This window comes from Staurois parvus, unplaced genomic scaffold, assembly GCF_062004578.1.
Source record: "Staurois parvus isolate SC_StPar_1 unplaced genomic scaffold, SC_StPar_1.0 ptg000639l, whole genome shotgun sequence".
NCBI classification, from domain to species: domain Eukaryota; kingdom Metazoa; phylum Chordata; class Amphibia; order Anura; family Ranidae; genus Staurois; species Staurois parvus.
Genome location: NW_028318435.1, coordinates 4,406,021 through 4,431,843, shown reverse-complemented (window position 1 = coordinate 4,431,843; position 25,823 = coordinate 4,406,021). Strand labels below are relative to the sequence as shown.

The following is a 25,823-nucleotide window of genomic DNA, read 5'->3' as shown; positions in this document are numbered from 1 at the left end:
CCTTAGTGCTTTACTGAATTCTCCTATTTGAATTCAGAAGCAGTCAGGCATATTCAACTATGATAATCCCAATACTGCTCTCCTGATAGATTAGTCGAGCACACTGTCTCAGTAAACACGTTTCTTAACTGCCAGTGGAGGATGACAGTGGTCTGCAGCATTTTGATGACGCACAGGTTACGGTGGCCATCTTTTCTGAGGGCAAATGACCACTGATTTTATTTTCCACTGCCCGGACCTGATATGGCGTCGCTCCGGCAGCCAGGGAGGGGTGAAGTAGGTGGTACCAGGCAGAAGAGGGATGAAAGTGCCAGATCAACCGGCAGCTCACCAGCAGGGGCAGTAACAGCTGTGGGCCGGCGGGATAGAAAGAAGCCTGAGTAGTGTTTACACAGAGACTTCTCCCATCACGACCCGCATTCACAGCCGGCTCTAGGGTGTGCTGCTGGTTCGTGGCTCCCGGACGTGGCCGGTCGCTGCTTGGTGAGTAGAACTTGGTGTGTGCACGCTTGTCGTTGTCACGTGCACTCCCTCCAGCGGCGTGTCCGCCCCGGTACTCCGTGCTGTTCGGTTCCCAGGCCGCCCCACTTGTTGTGCTCACATCCTAGGACAGCCGGTGCCGTTCCTTCCCGTGTACTCCTTGCAGTCCATCACAGATCAATCCCACCCTGCTGAGGTACAGGAGGAGGAAATCTCAGTTTTCAGCCATTGGGTGATGACTTGGTGAAAATAAGATCTCCTGTCTAACCTGATGAGCTCACCCCCCAAAAATATCGGGGGACGCTTTTATTACTGCAGGCCAGGGGTGGACAATTGGCCCCTTCATACCGCCTTTTTGCGGCCCTTGGGTAAAAGCCTGTATAGATGGACTTCGAGGTTACCTGTAGGTACACGGAAAATGTCCTAACCCTGCACCCTTCAGGAGATATTCAGCGTTTCTCCAGCCGGTGATGTCACTAATGCATGTGCTCTGAAGGGATGGAATACCCATGAAATCTCATCAGAGCTCTGTGCACGGGAGTCACTTCTCCAGAGCCTCTCCCATCCTCTGGAACTCTCTACCCCAATCTATCCTACTATCACCTACTCTGCCCACTTTTAGGTGATCTCTGAAAACCTGTCTCTTCAGGGAAGCCTATCCTGCCTTCAGCTAATAATTGACCCTTCTATTCCTCCTACCAGTACATCCCCCACAGTTATTACCTTTTTGTACCACTAGCCCCTCCCTCCTAGATTGTAAGCTCCAAGGAGCAGGCCCTCCTAACCCTCTTGTATTGTCTGCCTTTATATTGTAAAGCGCTGAGCAAACTGTTGGCGCTATATAAATCCTGTATAATAATTCTGCACCTTGGCCATTCAAACCTGTGAAGGAAGACCTGGTGAAAATGGAAGCCCTGTCAGGGGTGACAGCACGCCGCTGGAGGCCTTTGTTTTGGCGTAAGTCTTTCATAATGCACTAGTATGCAGTGTATGCTAGCATATTATGCTCTAAACTTGAAGGGAGACTGAAAAAAAAATGTACAAGAGTTTACTACTGCTTTTAGCGGGCTTTAACCGCTTCCCCGCCGCCCTATAGCAGATATACTGCTACAGGGCGGCAGGGGTGCACAAAATCACATATATATATATATATATATATATATATATATATATATGTATATGTGTGTTATTTTGCTGTGGGCGCACGCTGTCAATTGCCTGGTCCCAGCCGGTAATTACCCGCCAGCGCCCAGTGATTGCCGAGCATCTCGGATGGTGAGGAAGACTGTTTTGCTTACTAACAGTCTTCCTCCCTGTCAGCTTGGGCACACTGCTCTGGATGGCTGTGCATGACTGTTTACAGTGAAGCACACACCCCCCTCCCCATAGTAAAACACTCCCTGCAGACAGTTAACCCTTAGACCACCCCTCATATTAACCCTTCCTGCCCAGTGCCATTAGTGCAGTGTCAGTGCTTTTTTTTTTTTTTTTTTTTTTTTTTTCCTTTTAGCACTGGGGATGTCAGTGACACCAAGTCAGTTTCCTCTAGTATCAGAATGTCCGCCACAGTCCCGCTATGTCACTGATCGCTGCCATTACTAGTAGAACAAAAAACAATTCCAGTATCTATATCGCCATTTGTAAATGCTATAACTTTCACGTAAACCAATTAATTTACACGTATTGGGATTTTTTTTTTCATAGCAAAGACATGACGCAGAATACATTTTGGCGTAAATTTATGACATTTTTTTTTTAACCTTTTTTTACTGGACATGTTTAATAGCAAAGAGTCCAAAATATTGTTTTTTCTCAAAATTGTCGGTCATTTTTTTTTTCTTTATAGCGCAAAGAAAAACCACAAAGGCGATTAAATACCACTGAAAGAAAGCTCAATTTGTGGGGGAAAAAAGGACGTAAAATTTAATTTGGGTGCAGCGTTGCATGACTGCGCAATTGTCAGTTAAAGTAACGCAGCACCGTACCGCAAAAAATGGTCTGGTCAGGAAGTGGGGTAAATCTTCAGGAGGGTAAGTGGTTAAATAAGAACTTGAATCACACACATACCTCATCGTTCCAGCAGTGCGATGGTTAAAGTGGTTCTAAAGCCTGATGGTTTTTTGTACTGTAATGCATTCTCTGCATTAAGGTAACCCCAACCCCTCCCCTTCTTACATTACCTGATCCCGATCTTGATCCAACAATGTGCACGAAAGGAGAGTCTCTCTCTCTCTCTCTCTCTCTCTCTCTCTCTCTCTTCATTGGCTCAGACACAGCAGCGGGAGCCATTGGTAAGGATGGGACAGGGCCAAGGTGTTCTCAGTGTGTCTATGGATGCACAGAGCAGGCTCGGGAGGCAACCCGCATGAATGCCCCTATAGCAGATGGCTTTCTATGGGGGGGCATTCAGCAGGAGGAAGAGCTAGGAGAATTGGCTGGGGACCCAATAAGAGGAGGATTGGGGCTGCTTTGTGCACAACCATTGCACAGAGCAGATAAGTGTAACATGTTTAATATTTGAAGAAAAAATGTTTACAATCACTTTAAATCCCCCACCAGCTGCTGCCATCTTTTCCCTGGCTAGTTCCAAATGCCAGGTTCTCAGCCTTTTGATTGGCTGGTCAGAGAATGTCATCTGGAGCATGGGAGTGTGCAGGGAATGCAGGCTGAATTCAATAGAAGACTGCAAGCAGGCAGAAGACATAGATTTTGGTCTTCTTTGACCAGAAGATCAGTGAGGGTTGGATGGTACCCCTGTGAGGCAGGTTCAGGGACCGCGCAGGCCAAGGTCTCCCACAGGTCACTATTATTTGTATAGGCGGTCAAGTCATGGAGAGGTGCACTCCCGTCATTGTACTCAGCTCAAACAGCCCGGGTCTCCATCTGCTATTCCCCACACTCAGAGCAGCAGCTGGAAGAAGGCTTCCCTGTGATGCATAAGTTATTGTCGGACAGGGCACTTCCCTTTGGACTAGCAGCCAGCTCAAGGATCTCTACAAAGGTCTTAGCCGAAGTAGTGGCCTTCCTACATCTTCAGGAATAGCTCTGATTCCCTACTTAGACTACTTACTGATTTTCAGTCCCTGAGCTGCTCAGGTGAAAGTAGACATTGAAAAAGTAATTACTCTCCTGGAGGCGTGGGGCTGGATTGTGAGTACGTACAGAGATATCGTCACTGGAGCCAAAGCAGGTCAAAAACTGTCTAGGTTAACTGTTGGACACGAGTGCAAAAACTCTTCCTGCTGAGGGACAAGGCCAACTTCAGGGAACTCGGGGAGGTAGGCGATGCCCTCAAGCCCTTCGAGAACAGTATTTCAGGAAGGGAGGTTCAGTCAGCTCTGACAACGCAACAGCAATGACATACCTGGACCACCAAGGAGGAACCAGATCCAGACTCCTCCCAGACTGAACCAAGGTGATTTTGGGCTGGGCCGAGGGGAAAGTAGCTTCCATATCCACAGTCCACATAAAAGGGACAAACAAACCAAGTAGCGGACTTCATCTGCCACCAGCCAATTAGGAAATTGGAGTGGGAGCTGACCCAGAAAGTGTACCAGGCCCCAATACAATTGTTCAGCACTCCAGAAATAGACAGATTTGCCAGTGGCAGAAACAGGAAAGTAAGAAGGTTCTTCTCCCTATCGAGAGAAAAGGAGAGTTGAAGGGCTTAGATACCTTGGTCCAAGTCTGGCAGTTTCAGTTGGCGTATGCCTTTCCTCCACTAATCCCATGAGTGCTACAAAAACTCAGCCAGTTGTTGGGCCACCTCCTCTTTATTGCACCATGGTGCCTGAGGAGGGCGTGGTTCATGACCCTGAAAGCACTATCAATGGTGCCTCATTGGAAATCTCCTCATGTAGGCTTCAGTACTGCACACCAGGCTGGAGTTCTTTCAGTTAATGGCCTGGCTAGTGAGCGTTTAGGAAATGTAGTGGCTTATTGATTTTATACTCTGGACCAAGGATGGGACTCCAAGCATCTAAAGCTTTGGTCTCTAGATGGATTAGACAGGTATTGCCCTAACATATGAGAACTCGGGCATTCCTGCACCAGTGCAATTGAAGGCACATTCAACCAGAGCTCTGGTGGCACTGTGGGTTGAGAAGGCAGGGGCCTCCTGGGAATAAATTTGCAGTGCAGCTACCTGATCCAGCCAAAACACCTTCTTGAAGCATTAGCGAGTAGAGGTTCTGCCACAACAAGACTTGGCCCTCGGCTGGAAAGTGCTACAGGCAGTGGTCCCACCCTAAGGTAGGCCCACGATAACTTGATTATCCTCTTAGGTGTGCCACCCTGAAAGCTGAGGGGAGAAACCCAATGGTTTGGCTCTACCAGTGTTTCTGTGAACCTTCCAGGATGGCAGGCCTACTTCCTGCTCAGTTAAGGGACGAAAAGATTAGTGCAGTAGATGGTAAGTACTTGTGTGGAATTATTCTGCTTGTAGACCGGTTTTGGGAGTTACTTTATTACAATTGACAAGAGGAAGGGTGAGGGCTTTTAACAGGTGTTCATTGATTGTTTCCTGTAGTGAGGAGTCTCCTCTCAGTTGTGCTGTCCTGAAAGGTTCTCAGAAACACAGTTACAGGTAAGTCTGACCAATGTTTTGCTGCTACAGGTTAATATGGAAATCAGGAGCAAGAGAGAGCATCAAAAGTTGCGTGCCAGTTGTCATTTTTAGAGACCATTCACTACCTGACTTCTGACACCCAGCCTTGCTGGCCAATAGAACTTGGAATTGGCAATCTACTAAGTTTGGGAAGAGCTGTAGAGAAAACCACATGGTGCGTCATATTGTATTATAGGCAGTCTGTAAGACATGGAGTTTAACCACTTCAACCCCTTAGGACATACCTGTACGTCCTCAGGTTAAAGTGGCTACTGGTACCAAAATTTTCAGCCAGTGACAGGCTTTTCTGTAGAAGGGATCGAGTAGCTCTACAGCTGCCCGATCACTTCTACAGGGCGTTTAAGGCCACTCCCCTCTACTGCTGCCTTTACCGGACACTCCTGAGCGATCACATTAAGGTACAAAAAAAGCCTTTATGCTTCAGAACCACTTTAAAGCTTCGCCTATGGAGATTTTTAGGTACTGTAGTTTGTCTTCATTCCACAGTTGTGCACAGTTTTAAAGTGTGATGTGTTTAGCATGTATTTCTTCGGCGTAATACACTTTTATATACCAAAAATTGGGTATTATATTCTGTTTGTGTGCACTAAAATTCATTAACGTGTTTTTGTTTTTTTTTTCCAAAAAAAATTTGTGTTTGAAAAATTTGCTGCGCAAAAATCATGTAGCCATAAAAATTGCAGCACCCACCATTTTATTCTCCAGGATCTCTGCAAAAAATATATAATCTTTGGGGGTTCTAAGTAATTTTTCTAGCAAAAAAAATGCTGATGTTTACAGGTATGTGAGAAGTGTTAGAACTGGTAGTTAAAAATGTTTGCTTTGCTGTAAGGCAGTCTTTGTCAACCAGCAATTGGGTGACAAATCTCTGAAGGAACCCAAGATCTCCACAGTTTCTTGAGTAATTCCTGCCTTTCAGATAAGTTCATACTGACATTATTGATCTTCTAACTATCAGTAGCAGGAATTTTTCCTACTGTTCGCCAACATAAGGAGCATTCTTTTCAATGATTGTCACGTTACTGTACCGTGAGGTGTAGATTTAAGATTTATCAGAAAAAGGTTCCCTGAGACCTGAAAATTATTTCAAGGGTTCCTTCATGCCAAAAAAAAGTTGACAAAGGCTATTCTAAGTGTGTAGCATGCCCCCCCCCCCCTCTTCCCAGGACCTTCCAAATCTTATGGGCCTTCCTAGCCTAAATATTGGTGATTTGCCTAATATCTACCTCCATAAACTCCAGACCAGACCAAATTACTGATTTTCAATCTGTTAACCTATACTAGCAGGTTTTATTGCCTCTATGTCAAGGGGAGAAAAGCGTAGGGTCTACACAGTACCCACGTAAAAAGAAACAAAGTTGCAAGAGTGTAGAATTAACAGTAGCAACCCTTCTTGAAAACAATAATCCAACTCTGTTACACAAGTCCCCCTTAAATGCATGTTACTACCTACATAGTTTGCACTCTTTTTATACATTTTATAAAACAAACATATTGAAAGTGTAAACAATAATCCACACTTCCATCAGTACCAGTGGTGTATAGCTCTGAGTGCAGAGGAAGATGGTGCATTTACAGTCAATAGAACCAGGGCCGTGGATAAGGGGGTGCCACCAGTTCTCTTGTACAGGGCCCAGGCAGCTGGGTGAATCCAATGTGGGCATGGAGGGTGATTGGCATGGTGGGGGGGACAATTTCTAAAACCAATCTCCTGTATGACTCCCTCTGCAGAAGCTGAAAGCTGGCTTCTTCTCTCCCTCATGCTGGCTTTCAGCTGTTGCAGAGAGAACCATACCCCCACCCCCCGCAGTGCTGCCAGCTTTCCTTCTCTCCTTCCCACCGGCAACTGCAAGCACACAATAGCATCCTTAAGGAGGGAGAGCGGGGGAAGGGTCTGGTAAATGTCATTTACCAGCCCCTTCCTTTCCTGAATAAGCACAATGAGTGATTGTTACTGATCACTCACTGTGTTCATTTATAGCTGAAGCACAGTAAACTGTTTTTGTTTTTTTCTTTTGCGGGGGGGGGGGGGGGGTGGACTGTCAGGTTGGCTGTATGGGGCCCTGTGGTTTGTAACAGCAGCCCTGAATAGAACACAGAGCCGCTGGATCAGCATCCAGTACACCAGGAGATAGAGAGCGAGACCCCCCAAAAGCAAGCACGTGGAGGCATCTCATGGCCCATAGTCAAATAGTATTCCTTCCATTCAATTAACTTCAGCCCCTGTTGTGTGCCTTTAAGCCAACACCAGCAATCTTCATTTGTATGCCTTTAAACCAAAACTGGAAAAAATGGAGCGAGCAACTCCAAGAGGGGAAAAATGGTATATGCTGCGTTTTTATGCCTAAAAATTTTTATTTTAGGTAAAGACTGTAATGTGTGACAAGCTTACAGGAGACTTCATAGGAGACCGGTTCTACCATTGTCTCCTCTGCTGCTCCAGTCTTCTAAACATCCTGATAAAGTTTGGTTTTCTGAGGGTTAAAGCTGAACTCCAGCCTTACCTTCAAGCAGTGTTAAACCCAAAACAAAAATGTAATATATTGCAGCTTACCAATGATTTAGATGCGGTGGCTGCATTTGTTTTCTTTGACTATTAGATTTGAATACAATAATAAATTGAAGCCAAACTCCAGCTTACACTTTATAAGGAGTTATTTCCTTTTGGGATAATGGTTTTGCACGAATAAATAAAACCTGATTATTTTAGTCACCCCTGCCAGTGGTAAATGGACAGGCTCATACAAGTAAACTGATACATTCTGCTGGAGAGCTTGAGCTTCTGAAAACAGACTTGCTGGCTGGATTACCAGATGAAAACAGAAGAAAGCCTAAAAGAGAAAACTAATGCAGCCATCACATCTAAGCACTGGTAATCTGTAATATAATAAATGTTTACTTTTGGGTTTGATACTGCTTTCAGTTTTGTACAGGCTCTTATGTGCTGAAATTATTCTGATTTTACTGCACAATTTGAGCTTCACACAGTGGGGTAGATTTACTAAACCTGGTGCTCTCAGAATCTGGTGCAGCTGTGCATGGTAGCCAATCGGCTTCTAAATTCAGCTTGCTCAATTAAGCTTTGGCAATAAAACCTGGAAGCTGATTGGTTTCTGTGCAGAGCTGCACCAAATTTTGCACCCTCTAGTTTTAGTAAATAACCCCCAGTGTGTCTTAGTAGCTACAGCAAGACAGAGCACACCTCATTTCCTGGCTGGAAGACATCCAACATCTAGCTTTTTCCCCAGTCCTTTCTCTCCCTGGCCTTCCTCTTTAATTCATAGTAGTTCAGTTCTTTTAATCATGGTGAATGAGCATCACATGTTGGCATGGCCTAGGTTGGTCTTCATGCAGGTAGTCTGCCTAAAAGCTCCCACTCTTCCAGATTGACATCCCCCCATCAAGCCATTTTGATGTTTGCATAACTACTCCCAAGATCCAGCACACTACTTGCATCAGGGCTGAGGGCTCCTGAGAGAAGTTGCCCTGCTGGCTTCACCCACTAGACATGATCTGTCTGCATTGTATAGAGAAGTGCAGAGTGATATCATCATTGGCTCAAAATAGGGCATGTAATGAAAATGTAATGGTTTTATTTAAAAATGACCATAGCATGTTGATGTTGGGAGGGTCAGAAAAGCAGGGAAGTTTAGAAAAAAAATATATATTCTGCAGCTTACAGGCAACCTACATTGTGTTATGGTTTTCTATCCCCTTTTCAATACAGTTTTACTTGAAAGTTAACTGAATTGATAGTAGGTACCATAAAATGCCAGATTGTGCCATTGCAGCATCTTCTAAGCCTTGCTAAATCCCCATGAAATTCCTGTGCACCTTGATAGTCAGGATTTGCATGAACTTTGTCACACCCATGTATGGCAATGCTTTGTCCTGGATGATTGCTCACTCAGGCCAAGGATTGCATTGTGGAATGGTAAAGGTGTGTCTGCTAGAACAGGTAGGTGGGTGAGATGGATTCTTAATGTAAGAAGAAATGTAGTCTGGCACATGACAGTTTTACTAGCCTGTTGTTTTTCCTCCATTTTTAAAATTCTATTTCTTTTTCAGGGTTGGTGTGTTGGCTAACATGTCTTCGGCCACTGGCGGAGATCGAGGATTGGAGTCATCTTTGGAAGCTAGTATGAGCAGTACCTGCTCTTATGGATCCACACGGGCCAGGATCTTTAAGATTATTGTGATTGGTGATTCCAATGTGGGAAAGACCTGCCTGACTTACCGCTTCTGTACCAGCTACTTCCCTGAACGGACTGAGGCCACAATAGGTGTAGACTTTCGGGAGAGGAGCGTAGAGATCGATGGGGAGAAGATTAAGGTAAAGAAGCTCTGTGAATATTGATTATGTGAATTGTTTGCAGATATTTAATATTATATGATATTAATTTTGGTGATAAAATGTGTTTTTTCATACCTGGTTCAACCATTTTTAACAAAATGCTGTCTTCAACTGACTATTACTAAAGTCCAGATCTTCTCTAGAAAGTGCAGTGTCCAGCAGCTGTAAAATGAGGCCAGATCCACATCTTCATGTTGCAGAAAATCAGTGCAGTGCATGTTGTGGTGACCTGTGTTTTAACACACTACCATGCATCTGCGTGTGTTGTGGCATGGTGTGTTGGAGAAAAGAATGCTGGTTTGTTAATAAAATCTGCATTGCTTTGCTTTTACAGCCTGTCCAAAATGATTAGGTTTCCTTAAACAGCATGGGTTAAAGCACAAAGTGCTTGTAATAGCACTGCAGAAGTGTGAATCCGGTCTTAACATGAAAGATTTCTTGGGGAAAATATGACATCTTATGTTTCCATATGTGTCCTTTTTCAGAAGTGATTTCACTGATTTAATGTACACAGGAGATGGACATGCAGGAGAAGTGACCAGGAAGATCTGTAACCGGTATCCATGCTACCAGTGGGATCTGCAAGTCACATGCAAGATCACCTTCCGCTATTCATGTCACCCATTCTAATAAACACAGCTCAGTATCCACGTCACAAGAATGATCTCCATAGGATTTGCATGCCAATTTTTTCCTCTTCACTAAGTATAAGTCCTAGTATAAATGTATATTACTCATTCATCCCCAAGAGAATTCCACATCCGGAGCAAGCTTTTATTCTTAGCCCATAGAGATTAACATGTTAAAGCATCCCTGACATTGGATCAGACAAATAAAACTACAAGCAACCTATAATACACTGCTCAAAAAAATTAAAGGAACACTTTGAAAACACATCAGATCTCAATGGGGAAAATATCATGCTGGATATCTATACTGATATGGACTGGGTAATGTGTTAGGAATGTAAGGATGTCCCATCATTTGATGGAAATGACAATGATCAACCTACAGAGGACTGAATTCAAACACACCCCGAAAATCAAAGTGATGCAGCAGACTAGTCCATTTTGCCGAAATTTCATTGCAGCAACTCAAAATAGTACTCAGTAATTTGTTTGGCCCTCATGTGCTTGTATGCATGCCTGACAATGTTGGGACATGCTCCTAATGAGACGACGGATGATGTCCTGGGGTATTTCCCCCAGATCTGGACCAGGGCATCACTGAGCTCCTGGACAGTCTGTGGTGCAACCTGGCAGCGTTGGAAGGACCAAAACATGATATCCCAGAGGTATTCTATTGGATTTAGGTCAGGTGAGCATGGGGGCCATTAAGTGGTATCAAATCCTTCATCCTCCCAGAACTGTCTGCATACTCTTGCCACTTGAGACCGCCCATTGTTATGCACCAGGAGGAACCCAGGACCCACTGCACCAGCATGTCTGACAATGGGTCCAAGGGTTTCATTCCGAAAACTAATGGCAGTCAGGATGCCTATTGTCTATGCCTCCCCAGACAATCGCTGACCCACCACCAAAACGATCATGCTGAACGATGTTATAGGCAGCATAACGTTCTCCACGGCTTCTCCAGACCCTTTCACGGCTGTCACATATGGTGCCGGGCAGCGAGCACAGGGCCCACTAGAGGCCGTCGGGTCCTCATGCCACCCTCATGAAGTCTGTTTCTGATTGTTTGGTCAGAGGCATTCACACCAGTGGCCTGCTGGAGGTCTGGCAGTGCTCATCCTGTTCTTCCTTGCACAAAGGTGCAGATACCAGTCCTGCTGATGGGTTGAGGACCTTCTACGGTTCTGTCCAGCTCTCCTAGAGTAACTGCCTGTCTCCTCTGTGCTCCTGAGACTGCTAGAAGACACAGCAAACCTAACAATGGCATGTATTGATGTGCCATCCTGGAGGAGTTGGACTGCATGTGCAACCTCTGTAGGATCCAGGTATCCCATTATGCTACCAGTAGTGACACTGACCCTAGCCAAATGCAGAACTAGTTAACAGTTGAAAAAAATGAATAGGGGAAAAAAAATGTCAGTGGCCTCCACCTTTTAAAATCATTCTTGTTTTGGGGGTCGTCTCATTGTTGCCCATCTAGTGCACCTGTTGTTAATTTCATTAACACCAAAGCAGCTGAACCTGATTAACAAACCCCTCTGCTACCTAACTGACCAGACCAATATCCCAGGAGTTTTATTGACTTGATGCTATTCTCTGATTAAAAAGTGTTCCTTTAATTTTCTTTTTTGAGCCGTGTATATCAGTAAGGTTGCATTCACACCTCCATGTTTCGGAACCGCATGAAAAATGTGCATCCTGCTTGCAGTGCTATTCTTTCTTAATGGCACCCCAAATGCATCTGGGAGACGTGTTTTGTCATGTGAAAAACGTGTAAGGTTCACTGCCAAAATGGTGCAGGATCTACTTTGTTGTATGTAGCCCATTTAAGTGAAGGGGCTACCCTATGCTGTTCTACAAAATGCACAAAAAAAACATTGCTTTGCCCAGATGTGAATGGGGGGTCTAATGCTTACCAGTCTGGCAGGCAGCATTTCCAATCCGGAACTGGAAATGGTGCAGGGTGTTTTAGATGCCTCACTTCCTTTGCATGAGCTGTAGTTCTGTCCACCACTAGCTAATACTGTGACAAATCCTACAAAAGGGATTTTTAAAGATAAATTCCAGGTATGGCAGTTTTTTACATAAGTTACTTTGGTCCAGCTTGGACTAATGTCTGTATGTATGTGCCATACCTGTGGCTTCCCTGTGCAAGCTAAAAAATCACTGATGTAGATACCACTACTATAGTGATCTCCACTAGCTTCTGTGCCCAGCAGCTATCCTGCTCCATTGTAAACACAGGATTCACTTGACATGGGTGCCATTTAGGGAACACTGTGCCTTTTTTCATGGAATGCAAAGTGTTCTCTGATTGGACAAGATGGAGAGGTGGGGCGGTAATGTCACAATCTCCACCTTGTCCAATCAGCAAACACTTTGCGTTCATTGAGAAAATGGAAAGTGTTCTCTGGGTCAAGCACTGCAGTCATTTCATCTTCCGGGGTGATCCCTCAGGTATGGCACTTGCATATTTACATTTGATCCAAGTGTGACCTGTAACTGTGTAGATGCCATACCTAGAATACAACTTTAAGCAAGCTGCAGGTTTAACGTTTACTGCCTGTCAGACTGTTTGGTGGGGATGCTGACAGAACAGTGGGAGTAAAAAATGCCTTGGTGTCAGTGGAAGTTAAAATGTTAAACTGCTAGTTGCCTGGATGTACCTAACTTATGTGCTCTTGAGTTACAGACCTGGAACAAGCATGTTGTTGCTGCATGCAAATGTTAGGAAAGTGGCAAAATTCCTTAACCCTGTTCCTGTACCCGGAGGGTAACTTAGCATGAGATGGCACTTAGCAAAGCAAGGTGAAGCATCAGCATGATAGCCAGGTTACCAGCCTTCTGAAAAAGAGAGTTCATTATTTTCAGCCTTTAAAATACATCGGTCATTTGTAAAAAAAAAAAAAATGCCCTTGTGCTTGGTGGCCATCAAAATGGTGCCCCATTATTGATGTCGGTGGAATTGTGCTCAATCATTGTGTTAGTGGGAGGAACAGTATCCCATCATGGTGTCACTGGGAATGGGAAACTCCAGGATAATAACCTTTGTATATGCTCTATGTTGCTACTATTGGCTGCATAATCCTCACTGGATTTTGCTGGCACTCAGGTAGGAAATCCCTCTACCCAACAGGGGTGGTGTGCAGTCTAAATTCCTTGCATGCGTCCTTCTCATTCCATGGTTCAGTAGGTGGCAAGCTATTAGAAACTAGCTCATAGGCCATAGTTTGAGGGCTGCTATCCTATACTTTTCAGTCATTTTTCTTTCTGAACCACTATGTGTTTAGGTAAGTGATTGGTTAGCATGCTTGTGAGGGTTCTGGCTCTTCCTTTTCCTCTTTTGTTACCATGTTTCTTCCTGCGTCCATCCTCTCCTACCCTCACATGGGCCACTGAGTATTTAGCAGCCTTTCTTGCCTACATTGTAGGGGAGATTTACTGAAGCACTTGGATTAGAATGTGGTGCAGCTGTCCATGGTAGCCAATCTGCTTCTAACTTCAGCTTGTTCAGTTAGGCTTTGACAATAAAACCTGGAAGCTGATTGGTTTCTTTGCCTAATGCATTGTGTACTTTCTTTTTTACATACAGTATCTTTTTCTATCTTGGTATTACTTGAGTGCTTCTGTATGACAAGCAGTAGAGGCTACAGGTTTTTTAGGCCCTTTTTTCAGCACTTGAGATTTCCCTTTATTAACACCTGAGTTAAGCTCAGCTTTAAAAAAAAAAAAAAAAAAAAAGTGTTATCCACTTTTGTCCTGTTTGAACGGTGTAAGTATAAGGACTTTTTGGTAGAATGGAAAATAGGTTAACTAACCTCTTGCTAGTTCTAGGAGTGTAGTGGTTCTTATATTTTGGCTTGACAGTTCAGCAGAAGCCCTTGCAGGGGCTTACAGAACATTGCGAATGTTAAAATCAGACCTTGCAAGTCCTAAATAATTTTGCCCTACCATTGCCAGTCACACAATCAAGATATATCTGCTAGCCTATGTGTGAAGTAGGCCATCCAGCCTGGAGTTCTGCTTTATAAAGGAACTGAACTGTGGATGCTGTGGCCAAAAAAAGCAGGCTAAGAGCAAAAAACTTCTCACCAATATTCCTGTGTGTACCATTACTAATCTACCATGCTTTATTCTGTACTCTGTGGAAGTGGCCATCTTTTTAGGGGCAGAATTTTGCTTCCTCATGTCAGAACCTTCAGCAAGAACAGTGAACAGTACAGTAGTGACATTAATAAAATCGATGTCAGACCACTGGAGAACCGGGCCGCTGCATTATGTGTGAGAGCAGAAATCGGATATTCCTATGTTCTGTCAGCACTGGGTATATTAACCTGATAACCTGCTACAGTACTTGGCAGATATAAACAAAGATAAGCTCATTTATTAATATACATGCAGTCTGACTGCATTAAAGTAATAAAGCGGGTTCAGCTTAGACTGAGCTGAAAGAGGCAGAGCAATGATTCATCCCTCTCCCTGCCTACTCCTTTTATATTTATATATATATATATATATATATATATATATATATATATCTATCTATCTAGAGCAGGGCCCTCTGTTTCCTCTTGTACCAAATTGTATTGTAACTATAATGTCTACCTTCATTTTGTAAAGCGCTGCGCAAACTGTTGGCGCTATATAAATCCTGTATAATAATAATATAGGCCCTTTTGATTTAAAGTGAGTCTAAAACCAAGTGGCTGCTGCTCTGTTTTCAGATAATCCTTAAGGCCCAGTGTCATGGATGCACCCTGCATTAGATGTCTGTAATGTAAAGATTATATATACAGTGGGGAAAATAATTATTTGATCCTTGACTGATTTTGTAAGTTTTTTTGTAGGACACCTGTCCAGAGCAAATTTACAATGTGCAGGGGATCAAATAATAATTTTCCCCACTATAAATGACACAACCTGTTAAAAATGAATACAATTAAAATTAAGAATACAAGCATCCCAAAATCATTTTATTTTCCATACAATACACTTTCTTCAATAATCTAACAATCATGTTTATCTTCTCTAGATTCAGCTATGGGACACAGCAGGACAGGAGCGTTTTCGTAAGAGTATGGTGCAACACTATTACAGAAATGTGCACGCTGTGGTTTTTGTGTATGATATCACAAACATGGCTAGTTTCCAGAGCCTACCAGCCTGGATTGAGGAGTGTAAGCAACATTTGCTCACAAACGACGTGCCGCGCATTCTGGTTGGAAATAAATGTGACCTAAAGGACTCCATTCAAGTGCCCACTGATCTCGCTCAGAAGTTTGCCGATGCTCACAGCATGCCAATGTTTGAGACCTCTGCCAAGAATACCAATGACCATGTGGAAGCCATTTTTATGACTCTGGCACACAAGCTTAAAAGTCACAAGCCGTTAGTTTTGAGTCAGCCTCCAGAGAGCACAGTGGAGCTGAATTCTGTGCCAAAGACCTCTTTTCCCTGTGGATGTTAGATGTCTGTTTTTGTTGGACTAGAATGCAGCGGGCATTTTACACGTTGAATTCATACAAAATTCAGTTACATTGGGCACCAGGAAATATGCATGGTTTCATGGAGGCCTAAAGCATGTGCTGTTCAGGTTTTTTTTTTTGTTTTTTTTTCCCATTGAGCCTCAAGTTGTAACTGTTGATCAAGTGTCTGTTTACCTACACAGTGACTGTATGGGAACTTTCCATCTTTTATTTTATACATTTACATTCACTCCGTCTGAAAAGACACAAACCTTTGGCAAGTGCAATTTTAAGATTTAAGGAAGATTAACGGCAATGTGCTTTATCAATATGCATTACCTTAACTCTGTCTAGCATCTCTCCTCTGTATTTTATGGTTGACATTACGTTTTCTGGCCTGTGTATTTGTGCTGATCATCTTTCTTGCCTAGCTGCTCTCTTTAATAATTGGACTGGTGCTTTGTGCACAATTGTCTGGCAGTGCCTTGCTAGAATGAGCTCTGGCACTGATACAGGTATCTATATAAGTGTTTATCTGTGTGTCTGTGACCATATTGCTGCTGCCAGAGAATGCCAAGAAGGGTATGTAGTCACTTTATATAAAGTATGTCATTGGTTTTGAAATAATGCTTTAGGAAGTCATTGTGAAGTCCATTACATTTCCTTCTGTAGTTTATCTAGGTTTAATAATACCTTCTCCCTTGCTGATGCGCGCGCGCGCACACACACACACACGAAGCAAATGTGTGACTTTCAGCCATTCAAGTTCAGCCGTCAAAGCATAGTACAATCAATGTAACTGTGCTGGCTTATCTTTTTATGCCCTTCTATTCACTCAATTAAGCTCCTCCTTATTAATTTGTCTTCATCTTGTTAGAAGCAAGCACAATTTTAAATGTGATTTTAGCAGTTAGATGTTATAGCAATGTAAAATTTTGCACATTGATTTATTTTGGTGACAACTAACAGATTTGTTAATATGAAATATTTAATATTTTGTTAATAGGGAAATAAAGGGAATGATGGCTTACTTGCAAGTATCTATCAAAGTACTGAACATTTTTGCAGTCTAACCTAGAAATATAATGAGCAGAGCGATCCTTATTTATATATATATATATATATTTTTTTTTTTTTCTTATGATTTTACTTCTGTTTAAAACATTCCATAAAGCTCAGTTGTACTTTTCTAAAACTATGAATAGATCAAACTACAAGGAATAGATCTTACCACTCAGCTCTGGGCCAAGAATGACCATTCTGGCTGCAGGACTGCAGCCCTCTGTGTGCCCTTTTCAGCAGACCAACCCACCCTCTATACAGTCACGACTGCTTCTCTCCAGTCAGGGACATTCATACTCCCTGCTGATGGCAGTTCCCTATAATAGTCCTGTGGAAGGGATTGTTGTGCCAGGGCCAGCACTGGCGAGCAGGTATACAGAAAAATCCTAATGCATAACACATCAGGGTTGATTTACTAAAACTGGTGCAGCTGTGCATGGTAGCCAATCGGCTTCTAACTTCAATTAAGCTGACAATAAAACATGGATGTTGATTGGTTTCTATGCACAGCTGCACAAGATTTTGCATGCTCCAATTTTAGTAAATTTCAGCCAGTGTGTAGCACCTGCTTTGACTTTTAATGTTCCTAGACTGGCATAATTGGGCTTTACATTTTTACTTAACTGCTGATAATAAACTATGAAAATTATTATTCATGACATAATTCACATTATACCTTTTACAGGTATTTCAAATGTCTACCCAAGGGGAAATGTTAACATTGATCCAAATGAACTGCCTACAGCTGTTAAGAACTGACAATGGAATGCTATCATCTAGAGGAAGGGTCTCCAAACTTTCTAACCAAAGGGCCAGTTTTCTGCCCTTCAGACTTTAGGGGACCAGACTGGCCATTGGGATTAAAAAAGGTCCTGATATCAATGGGAAAAATGCCTCATCTTTCATGTCAGTGGGAGATATTGTGCCTCATTGTTGGTGTTATTAGGAGAAATTGTCACCCATCATTGGTGTCATTGGGAAGAATTGTACCTCCATCATTGCTGTCATTGGGAGGAATTGTGCCCCTTCATTAGTGTCAGTGGGTGGAAATTAAGCCCATTTTTTGGTATTAGTGGATAAAATAGTGCCCCAAGGGCCTGATAAAAACAAAAGGCCACAGTTTGGAGACCACTGATCTAGAGCAGCTATTTTACTGCAGAGGAACCCTTGAAATAATTTTCTGGGATCAGTGACAGAGTGCCTCCCCCCCTACATTGTCTGTCAGAATGTCAGCATCATCAATGTCTAAAAAGATTTTTAGTGTCATGGTACTGGCTCTGCCAAGTGGCGATGGGCCAGGAACTATACAGGCACCATCAGATGAGTGGTAAGCCAGCAATAGCTCAAGAAATCCCCTAGTGTTCCACAAAACCCTGGTTAAAAATGGCTGATCTAGCGGAGTTACCTTTGTCGGTAATATGCCCATATAGCTGTAGACAAAGACTGAGTAGCCTCTGATGGGCCCAGAGAATGCTTTTAATTCTGCATAAACATACAGTATAAAGGACTCTTTTGCCACCATTACAATATCTGATTTTCTAGAAAGGTAACGGCCATTAAGGAATATTATTGCCTGGTCAAAGTCTGTGTAGCTAGATTGAGGATGGACCAGTGTATCAAATGATGCAGCTTCTGTTCCAGGAGGAGTGACATCGGTGTGGCTGTGGTCATTGGCAGGACAAATTGGTACACACCAAACACTGGCTGTTTCTACTTTAAAATATAAACTTGTGCCTAATCTATTGCTGTTCTGTAGTCACTAGCAATGAGTTTGTGTGTGTATATATATATATATATGTGAATATAACATCAGTGTCTACAGAACCGTGGTCATAAATTCATGACATCATTGGGAAGTGCCAGGAAAGATATATTGACTCATCTACTAGTAAATCATTTAAGTGTACATTATTGTGCTCTTTCTGGTTATTCAGACACTCACTCTGTACCCATTTTATTGAGCACAGCCTTTAACTGACCCATGCTAAAGCTGGATATGCCTGTGTATTTGTCAGCTGTAATATCTCAATAGGCTGTTTAGAAACCTTTGGCAGGACTCCCTGGGGATGGGTAGATCTAGAACCAAAGGAGGTTGCAGTTATTATTTGTTAGTTGCAAACAATATTTAAGTGAGCACATGCTCAGGCATATATCTCCATAATGATAGTAGTAGACTAAAGAGAATATATTACTGTTAGTTTTGATGTTTGATACTTTGTGATAGTTTGAAATGGTCTGTCACTGATGATATTGGAAAGATCAAGTACATTTGAAGTCAAGTTTTTGTCCCATAATCCTAGTCAAGTGCAAGTCAACATTTGTAAAGGTGTGTTTATCCTCCTATAGATGTGGTCTTTTGAAGAGCGAGGGCTACCTAAGTAATCTAATAACCAGTCACGGGCTACAAAGAACTGAAATGGTTTAGAATTTAGAATTTTTTACTTTGAAAAGCATAAGAACATTTTCTTCCTGCTGCATGCCAGCAGAAGGGAGAGGAGGGGAATCTGGCTTTCAGCAGGTGCAGGAGGAAATTGAGATGATTGGTTCCTGTCTGTCCAAGTGTAAAACAGAATGTGAGGGGGGGTCCCCTGGAGCATGGGATGAGGTTGCCATAGCAACGCCAACACTACACGGGGGGGTAAAAACATGTTGCAAGCCCTTGCTGGTCTGAGCCCCTTTATAAGGCTGCATTCACACTGATGTGCTGCAGGTTACGTGCAGCGCAGTGCACCCATGGCTTTCCTGCAGGATAATAGCTGTGTTGCCATAGCCTTCTATTATACACTATATTGCCAAAAGTATTGGGCTACCCCTCAAAATAATTGGATTCAAGTGTGTCAATCCCCTGCATAGCCACAGGTGTATAAAATCAAGTGTGTAGGCATGCAGATTGCTTCTCCAAACATTTGTGAAAGAATGGGTCGCTCTCAGAAGCTCAGTGAATTCAAGTGTGATACCATGATAGGTTGCCACCTGTGCAATAAGTCCATCCATGAAATTTCCTTGCTACTAAATATTCCACGGTCAAGTGTTAATGGTATTATAACAAAGTGGGAGCAACTGGGAACAACAGCAACTCAGCCACGAAGTGGAAGGCCATGTAAAATGACACCGGGGGGGGGGGGCAGTGCATGTTGAAGCGCACAGTATCATAAGTCTCCAACTGTCTGCAGAGTCAATAGCTAAAGACCTCCAAACTTTATGTGGCCTTCAAATTAGCACAACAGCAGTGTGTAGAGAGCTTCATGGAATGGGTTTCCATGGCCGAGCAGCTGCATCCAAGCCTTACATCACTAAGTGGAATGCAAAGTGTCGGATACAGTAGGATAAAGCACGCTGCCACTGGACTATAGAACAATGGAGATGTGTATTGAACCCTACAGACTAAGACTGGGATTCCATTAAAGTTCATGTGTGTGAGAAGGCAGACATCCCAGTACTTTTGGCAATATAGTGGATCTTGCTCGTGTGGTGCGCTTTATGAATAAACAAAACTCCTGCACTTGGGCAGGCAGAAGCTGGTGCAACAGAAGAAGCATCGGCCTAAGCGGCTCCTGACTCTGCAGCCGCCTCTATGCACTCTGATCTGGAATGGTGGGTCAGCAAGCTCAGATCATTATCAATAGGTTGCCAACCCCAGACATGTGCTTCCCTGGTTTGAGGTGAAAAGCCACATCAGAGGACTTGCGAGCCACAGCTTTAGCACCCCTGCAATATACAAATGTTGACTTTAATTTGGGTCAGATGGTTTTGGTTTTTGTTAATGTTCCTTTTATTTAGCTTTATATGTAAAACTGTTGCAAAAAAAAGGGTGGTTGTCCACCAATACAATACAAACCTAATCCCGAAGAACAGAAAACAATTGTGACTCCTGTCATCCCTGGACAGCGGAAAGTCAAAAAGTGTCAGACATCCAGACAAGGGTGACGATTTCCTGCCCGTTTAGTCCTTTAAACTTAGAACTTGGTTCTTGTTAAGAGTTAGCATATAGCACCAACAGTTTGCACAGCGCTTTACAAAATTAAGGCAGATGGTACATTTACAATACAATTCACTACAATAGGAAACAGAGGGATTTGCTCATTAGAGCTTACAATCTAAAAGAGAGTTATATCTTGTGTGAGACAAAAAGGTCAGTGAGAGAAGGTAATATGTTCGGACTCTAACCAAATTGCCCTGAAATAATTTAAATGGTACATATCACCTGTGCACAGCAAAGTGCTACAAAAGAAAAACTAGTCCCTACTGCATTGAGTGGAAATATTTTTCAAGCCATAAATTGGCTATGCATCCCCCATTCTGAGTGTTTTAAAAGTATAATTGTATCAAGCATTTTGGTCTCTTAGTTTGTTTCTAAAACCTCCGTGTGAGCAGTGGTAAGTTCTTACTGCTACATGGACTTGTGTGGGTGCTGCCATGTTTAAGAGGGACATCAGGCTGTGGGGAAAGCTGTTTATTGGGGGGCTGAGAGTCAAGTGGACTCCACAAGCCCTGCAGTGCTCCTGTCCATGACACACAACCCAATGACGGATCATGTATCATGGAGTGGACAGAAAACAGACAAAAATGTGTACACCTTTCACTCTAGTTGAGGCTGGCATTTCTACATTGTAAATGGTCTTGTAGCAGAACAAAGGTTTTATATAAAAGGGATTACTTGGTATCCAAATAAAGGGAAAATGCTATCTACAGGAGATACTTTTTAGGCTTGTTTCTGTCATCCTAGAACACTTGTCATTTTCTACATAAGGGAAACTGGATTTTCTCAGCTAACAGTCAGTCTCCAAATTCCTCACCAAGCTGTATGAACTCTTGAGGGAGGAACATTTGCTGTTACAGAAGCCTTCAAACAAATAAAATTGTTTTAGTGGCAATTAAAGGTAATCTTTTACATAAACTGGCCCATGCAGTCAAGGGGCCATAGTAGTTTTAAAAATCTTGATTAATGCAAATGAAATACCTGGAAGTCTTTACAGGCCATAAAACCTGGTTACTGCTCTAGAATGTTTACCTTCCTACATCCTGACTTATTTCCAGGACATGGCAGTCCTTGGGTGTCTTCCCCAACATTGTAGGGTGAGCACGTTTCCCGATTCAAAATACGCACTTTCACAGTGTGCTGCCTCCCCTCACAGCAAAGACACTCTAGTCACACATCCCCACCAGGATTTTGACACTGCTGTAACCCCTTTCAATCTCATACTTTGGGCTACAACAAAATGACCACTAAGTCTCCTTTGAGGACAACTAAAGCGATTATCACTTTAGTGGTCCTGGAAGAACAAGGCTTGTTCACTATTTAGTTTTAGTACTTGTACTGGAAATAAGCTATGGTTTCATGGGTAACAGGAATGACCTACCAGTATGGAATTTGCAATGAATATTATTTTTACAAACAGCACATTTTATTTTATACTACTTGGGCCCCTTGTTTGCATGGACCACTTTATGGAAAAGGTGATCTTATTCTTATGCTCCGTTCACACTGCTGCAACCCCAAAGTCATGTGCCTTCCAGTGCAACTTTGCATTACGACTTTGGCTAATCATAACAATACAGAGTGGTGTAGATTTACTAAAGCTGGTGCACTCAGTATCTGGTGGAGGTGTTCATAGTAGTCAATCAGCTTTTAAGTTCAGCTTGCTCAATTATGCTTTGGTAATAAAACGTGGAAGCTGATTGGTTTCTATGCAGAGCTGCACCAGATTTTGCACCCTGCAGTTTTAGAAAATAAGCCCCATTGTAAAACACATCATTAAACTTACAAAACCCTCTAAAGTTGCAGCCAAAGTCACAAAGATAAGAGAAACAACTTCCTTGCGACTATTGTGATTTTAATATTGCAGGCTATGGCACTCATGTCACAAGGAAGATGCAGAAAAGTAGTGCAGGAACAATTTTTTTGTCACTGCCTTAAGTTGCAGCAATTAAGATGGCACCCATTAAAATGAATATGTTTTGACTTGCCATACAAATTTCTGTGTCACAAGTTGCATTAGAAGTCACAGCAGTGTCTACTAGGGCATAATTATAACTAAAACCTATGTCACAGGATGAAAAGCCTGGGTGTCCTTTTATATGGACTATACTTGTATGCCCATGGTTAGTATTGTGTACATATTAAAGTGGAAGTTCCACTTTTCTGCCTCCTCCCCCCTCTGCTGCCACATTTGAAACCTTTTGGGGGGAGGTAGGTACCCTTTTTGACAGGTATTCGCTCCCACTTCCGGCTCAGCTGGCCGTGGCAAACTGAAGAGCCAGTTTGCTGCGCCCCCCAGTCCACAGGGACACTTCCAAGGTCCCAGAGGACTGCGGGCCATTCACAAAGCGCAGCGTGCAGAAGGGAACTGGCTGTGAAGCCCCCTTAATCAAGATGGTGGCGCCAGCATCTGACAGGCCGATTGAAGAATTGACCCAAGGTAAAAACACCACTACATGCATGGACAGGTAAGTGCCCTAATATTAAAAGTCAGAAGCTACAGTATTTGCAGCTGCTGACTTTTAATTTTTTTTTTTTTGGGGAGGTGGTGGGGGCCAGAACACCGCTGTAAGGATCAGTTTGAATACAAAATCACTCTAGCACTTCTCAGGTCCCAAAAAGCAGCATAGATATTGCAAATCACATTTATACTCTTGGCCCTGCTTAGCTTCGCTTATAGAATTTGCTGTTTGAATGTTAGCATGAGACAACCTTGTAGAATCCGTTCAGTATTATAGGCCAGTGTATTCAATTACAAAACCTAACTAAATGATGCTTCATTCTAAGAATTGCTGTACCACTCCATTGGAAGTATTAATAAGGGCCATAACAACAACTTGATATATTCTGTTACTTTTGTCTTGAAGTCAGTTTATAAAATTGAATACAGTTTAGCTGAAACATTGGTTGACCGCACAGCTAAGATGAACAAATTGAGTAAACTTTAACAAATGCACTCCAAACATTTGGAACTAAACGTGAGCCTCTTACATGATGCTTAGAATATTGGTGTGTACGAAGCCAAAGCAGCCCATCAGAAAGCTTAGAATATTGGTGTGTACGAAGCCAAAGCAGCCCATCAGAAAACTTTCAGTAGTCTGGTACACTAGACTGCTAGATATCCGATTGACTGCTACGGTTTAATGTGTGCAATTACACTTTGCACTATATCAATAAAAGGGAATTTAATTTTAAAACTGCTCTATTGTTTTTAACACACACCTGTTTAAATGTGAATATATATATATATTAGTGAACTAGTTGCTTAGAGTTATACTTTATGTAAGCTCTTGGATGTTGCTGGACTACAGCAATTTCTCAACATTTTAGTCTTTTTGACTTTATATGGAAAGTGCACTTGGCAAACACAGTGTATATACTGTGCTAGGCATGATGGCAAAGTTGTCTGGGAATTGCAGGAGACTCCCAAGGCAGTAGGTGGTGATCAACCTCTTTATTGTGCTTAAAGTTGGCCATATACTAAGATTTTTGTTCAAAAAAAAAAAAAAAAAAACCCACATTCCTCCTCCATACTATACAACATGGATGGACCAATCGGCAGTGCCAACTTTTGTATGCACCTAAAAAGCAGCTATGTTTGATTGGATGCAACTGCTGTTTGGTCAACAATTTTCCACCTGGATCCTTTGACTTGTCAAGGCGAGAGATGGCCGACAAGTTAAACTACAAAGTGAATTTTGTCTGGTTCTTTAGGAATCGGACAACATTTGTTCAGTGTAAGACCAGCTTATACTATGGAAAGAAGTCCTGAAATCTGCGCTTTATATCGCTGTACCGTGCCAATAACTCTGCGTGCATTTACTAGTTTAAGAAAAAAAAAAACCATGAAAGAACTAGGCTGTTATAGCTGGCGCTGTAGAAACAAAAATGCCTGATGGCGTAGAGCAAGTATCCAGTCAAGAACTTTGCTACATGCTTGTTGGCAATTGGTGACTGAGAAATGACTGAAGCCTGAGGTTTCGGTTGATGGCCAAGCAGCTAGTACTTTCACAAGGATGTCCACAACGGTCGCTTACTTGTTTTCTTAGGACAGGTTTCCTTTACTAAGCTAGCAGGACAGGTTTCCTTTACTAAGCTAGCAGTTTCATCATCACTAAACAAATATTTTGTTCTGTTTTGTTGCTTTTTATATTTCAAATCAGCAATATTTTTTTTTAATTGCAATTAATACATTAACTATGCAATGTCTTATATATTATCTTTGCTAGCAGATTTATAGTTTTTTTTTTCCCCTGTTAATGTCAGGATGGCTGCAGGTTTGTTTTAGTATGAAATATGGAGTCTTTTCTCTGGCTTTCTGATAATGGCTTACACTTTTAAACCATGGCAATGCTGCTTTGTAAAATAACTTCCTTCTAAACTGTCTGATTTCTAATGTAAACTTCCTATTCATGTGATATTAGCTTTGAATCTGGTTTCCAATAAATATTGCTAATAATCACAAGACTTGTTATTTTCTTTAAAGCAAATATTCTGCAGGTCACTGATTCATTGGCTACTTTGGTCACCTTTCACTTTAAAAGGAATGGCATGCTTAACTTGTTTTTCAGAACTTTTCATAGGATTGAATGGAGAGTGCATCAAGCAAACACAAGCCTAGCACTGAAGATGAAGAGGCTGATCTGTCAGCCAATATCTTGCTGGGTCAGAGACAGGCGAGTACAGTACAGGACAGCTTGTTTTGTTGGATCACTAGGTGAAAATAAAGGCTAGAAAGCCAAAAAAAAAAAAGGCAAACTAATGCAGCCACCACATCCAAGATCTGCTAAGGTGCAATAATAAATGTTTGCTTTTAGGTTTAAACACTACTTTAAGTACATTTTATATTTAAAAAATTATAAAATAATTATATTATTAAAAGGTATTTCAGAATACCCATTTATAAAAAAAATATAAAAAAAAAGTATACATTTGTAATTCCCATGTATTGAACTGAAATCTCAGACAATGGATGGGCAGGTGTTTTAGTCCAAATCAGGAGAGCAGCTTAGGGTGAAAACTCAGCTTCTCTGCAGACACAATACAATGACTTGTAACAGATAGGATCAGGTTAAAAACAAAAAACACACCCTAAAAAAGGCAGCATACCACATCCTAGGACTGGTAAGCTGCAAAGTATATATTACATTTTTTTACATATTGCTTTAAATAATACCTGTGTGTTTAGTATCTAAGAAATCGTTAAAAGAAGACACATAGGCTT

At 42.2% G+C, this 25,823-nt stretch overlaps 1 protein-coding gene across 1 annotated transcript; it reads left to right on the top strand.

The window, feature by feature from the left end:
• The first annotated feature begins 297 nt into the window (after positions 1-297).
• On the top strand, positions 298-25,064 carry RAB33B (RAB33B, member RAS oncogene family). Its single transcript, XM_089693901.1, has 3 exons — positions 298-483; positions 9,176-9,440; positions 15,126-25,064. The coding sequence occupies exons 2-3, from the start codon at positions 9,195-9,197 to the stop codon at positions 15,558-15,560; spliced, it is 681 nt and encodes a 226-aa protein (XP_089550027.1). The 5' UTR covers positions 298-483; positions 9,176-9,194; the 3' UTR covers positions 15,561-25,064.
• The last annotated feature ends 759 nt before the right edge of the window (positions 25,065-25,823 follow it).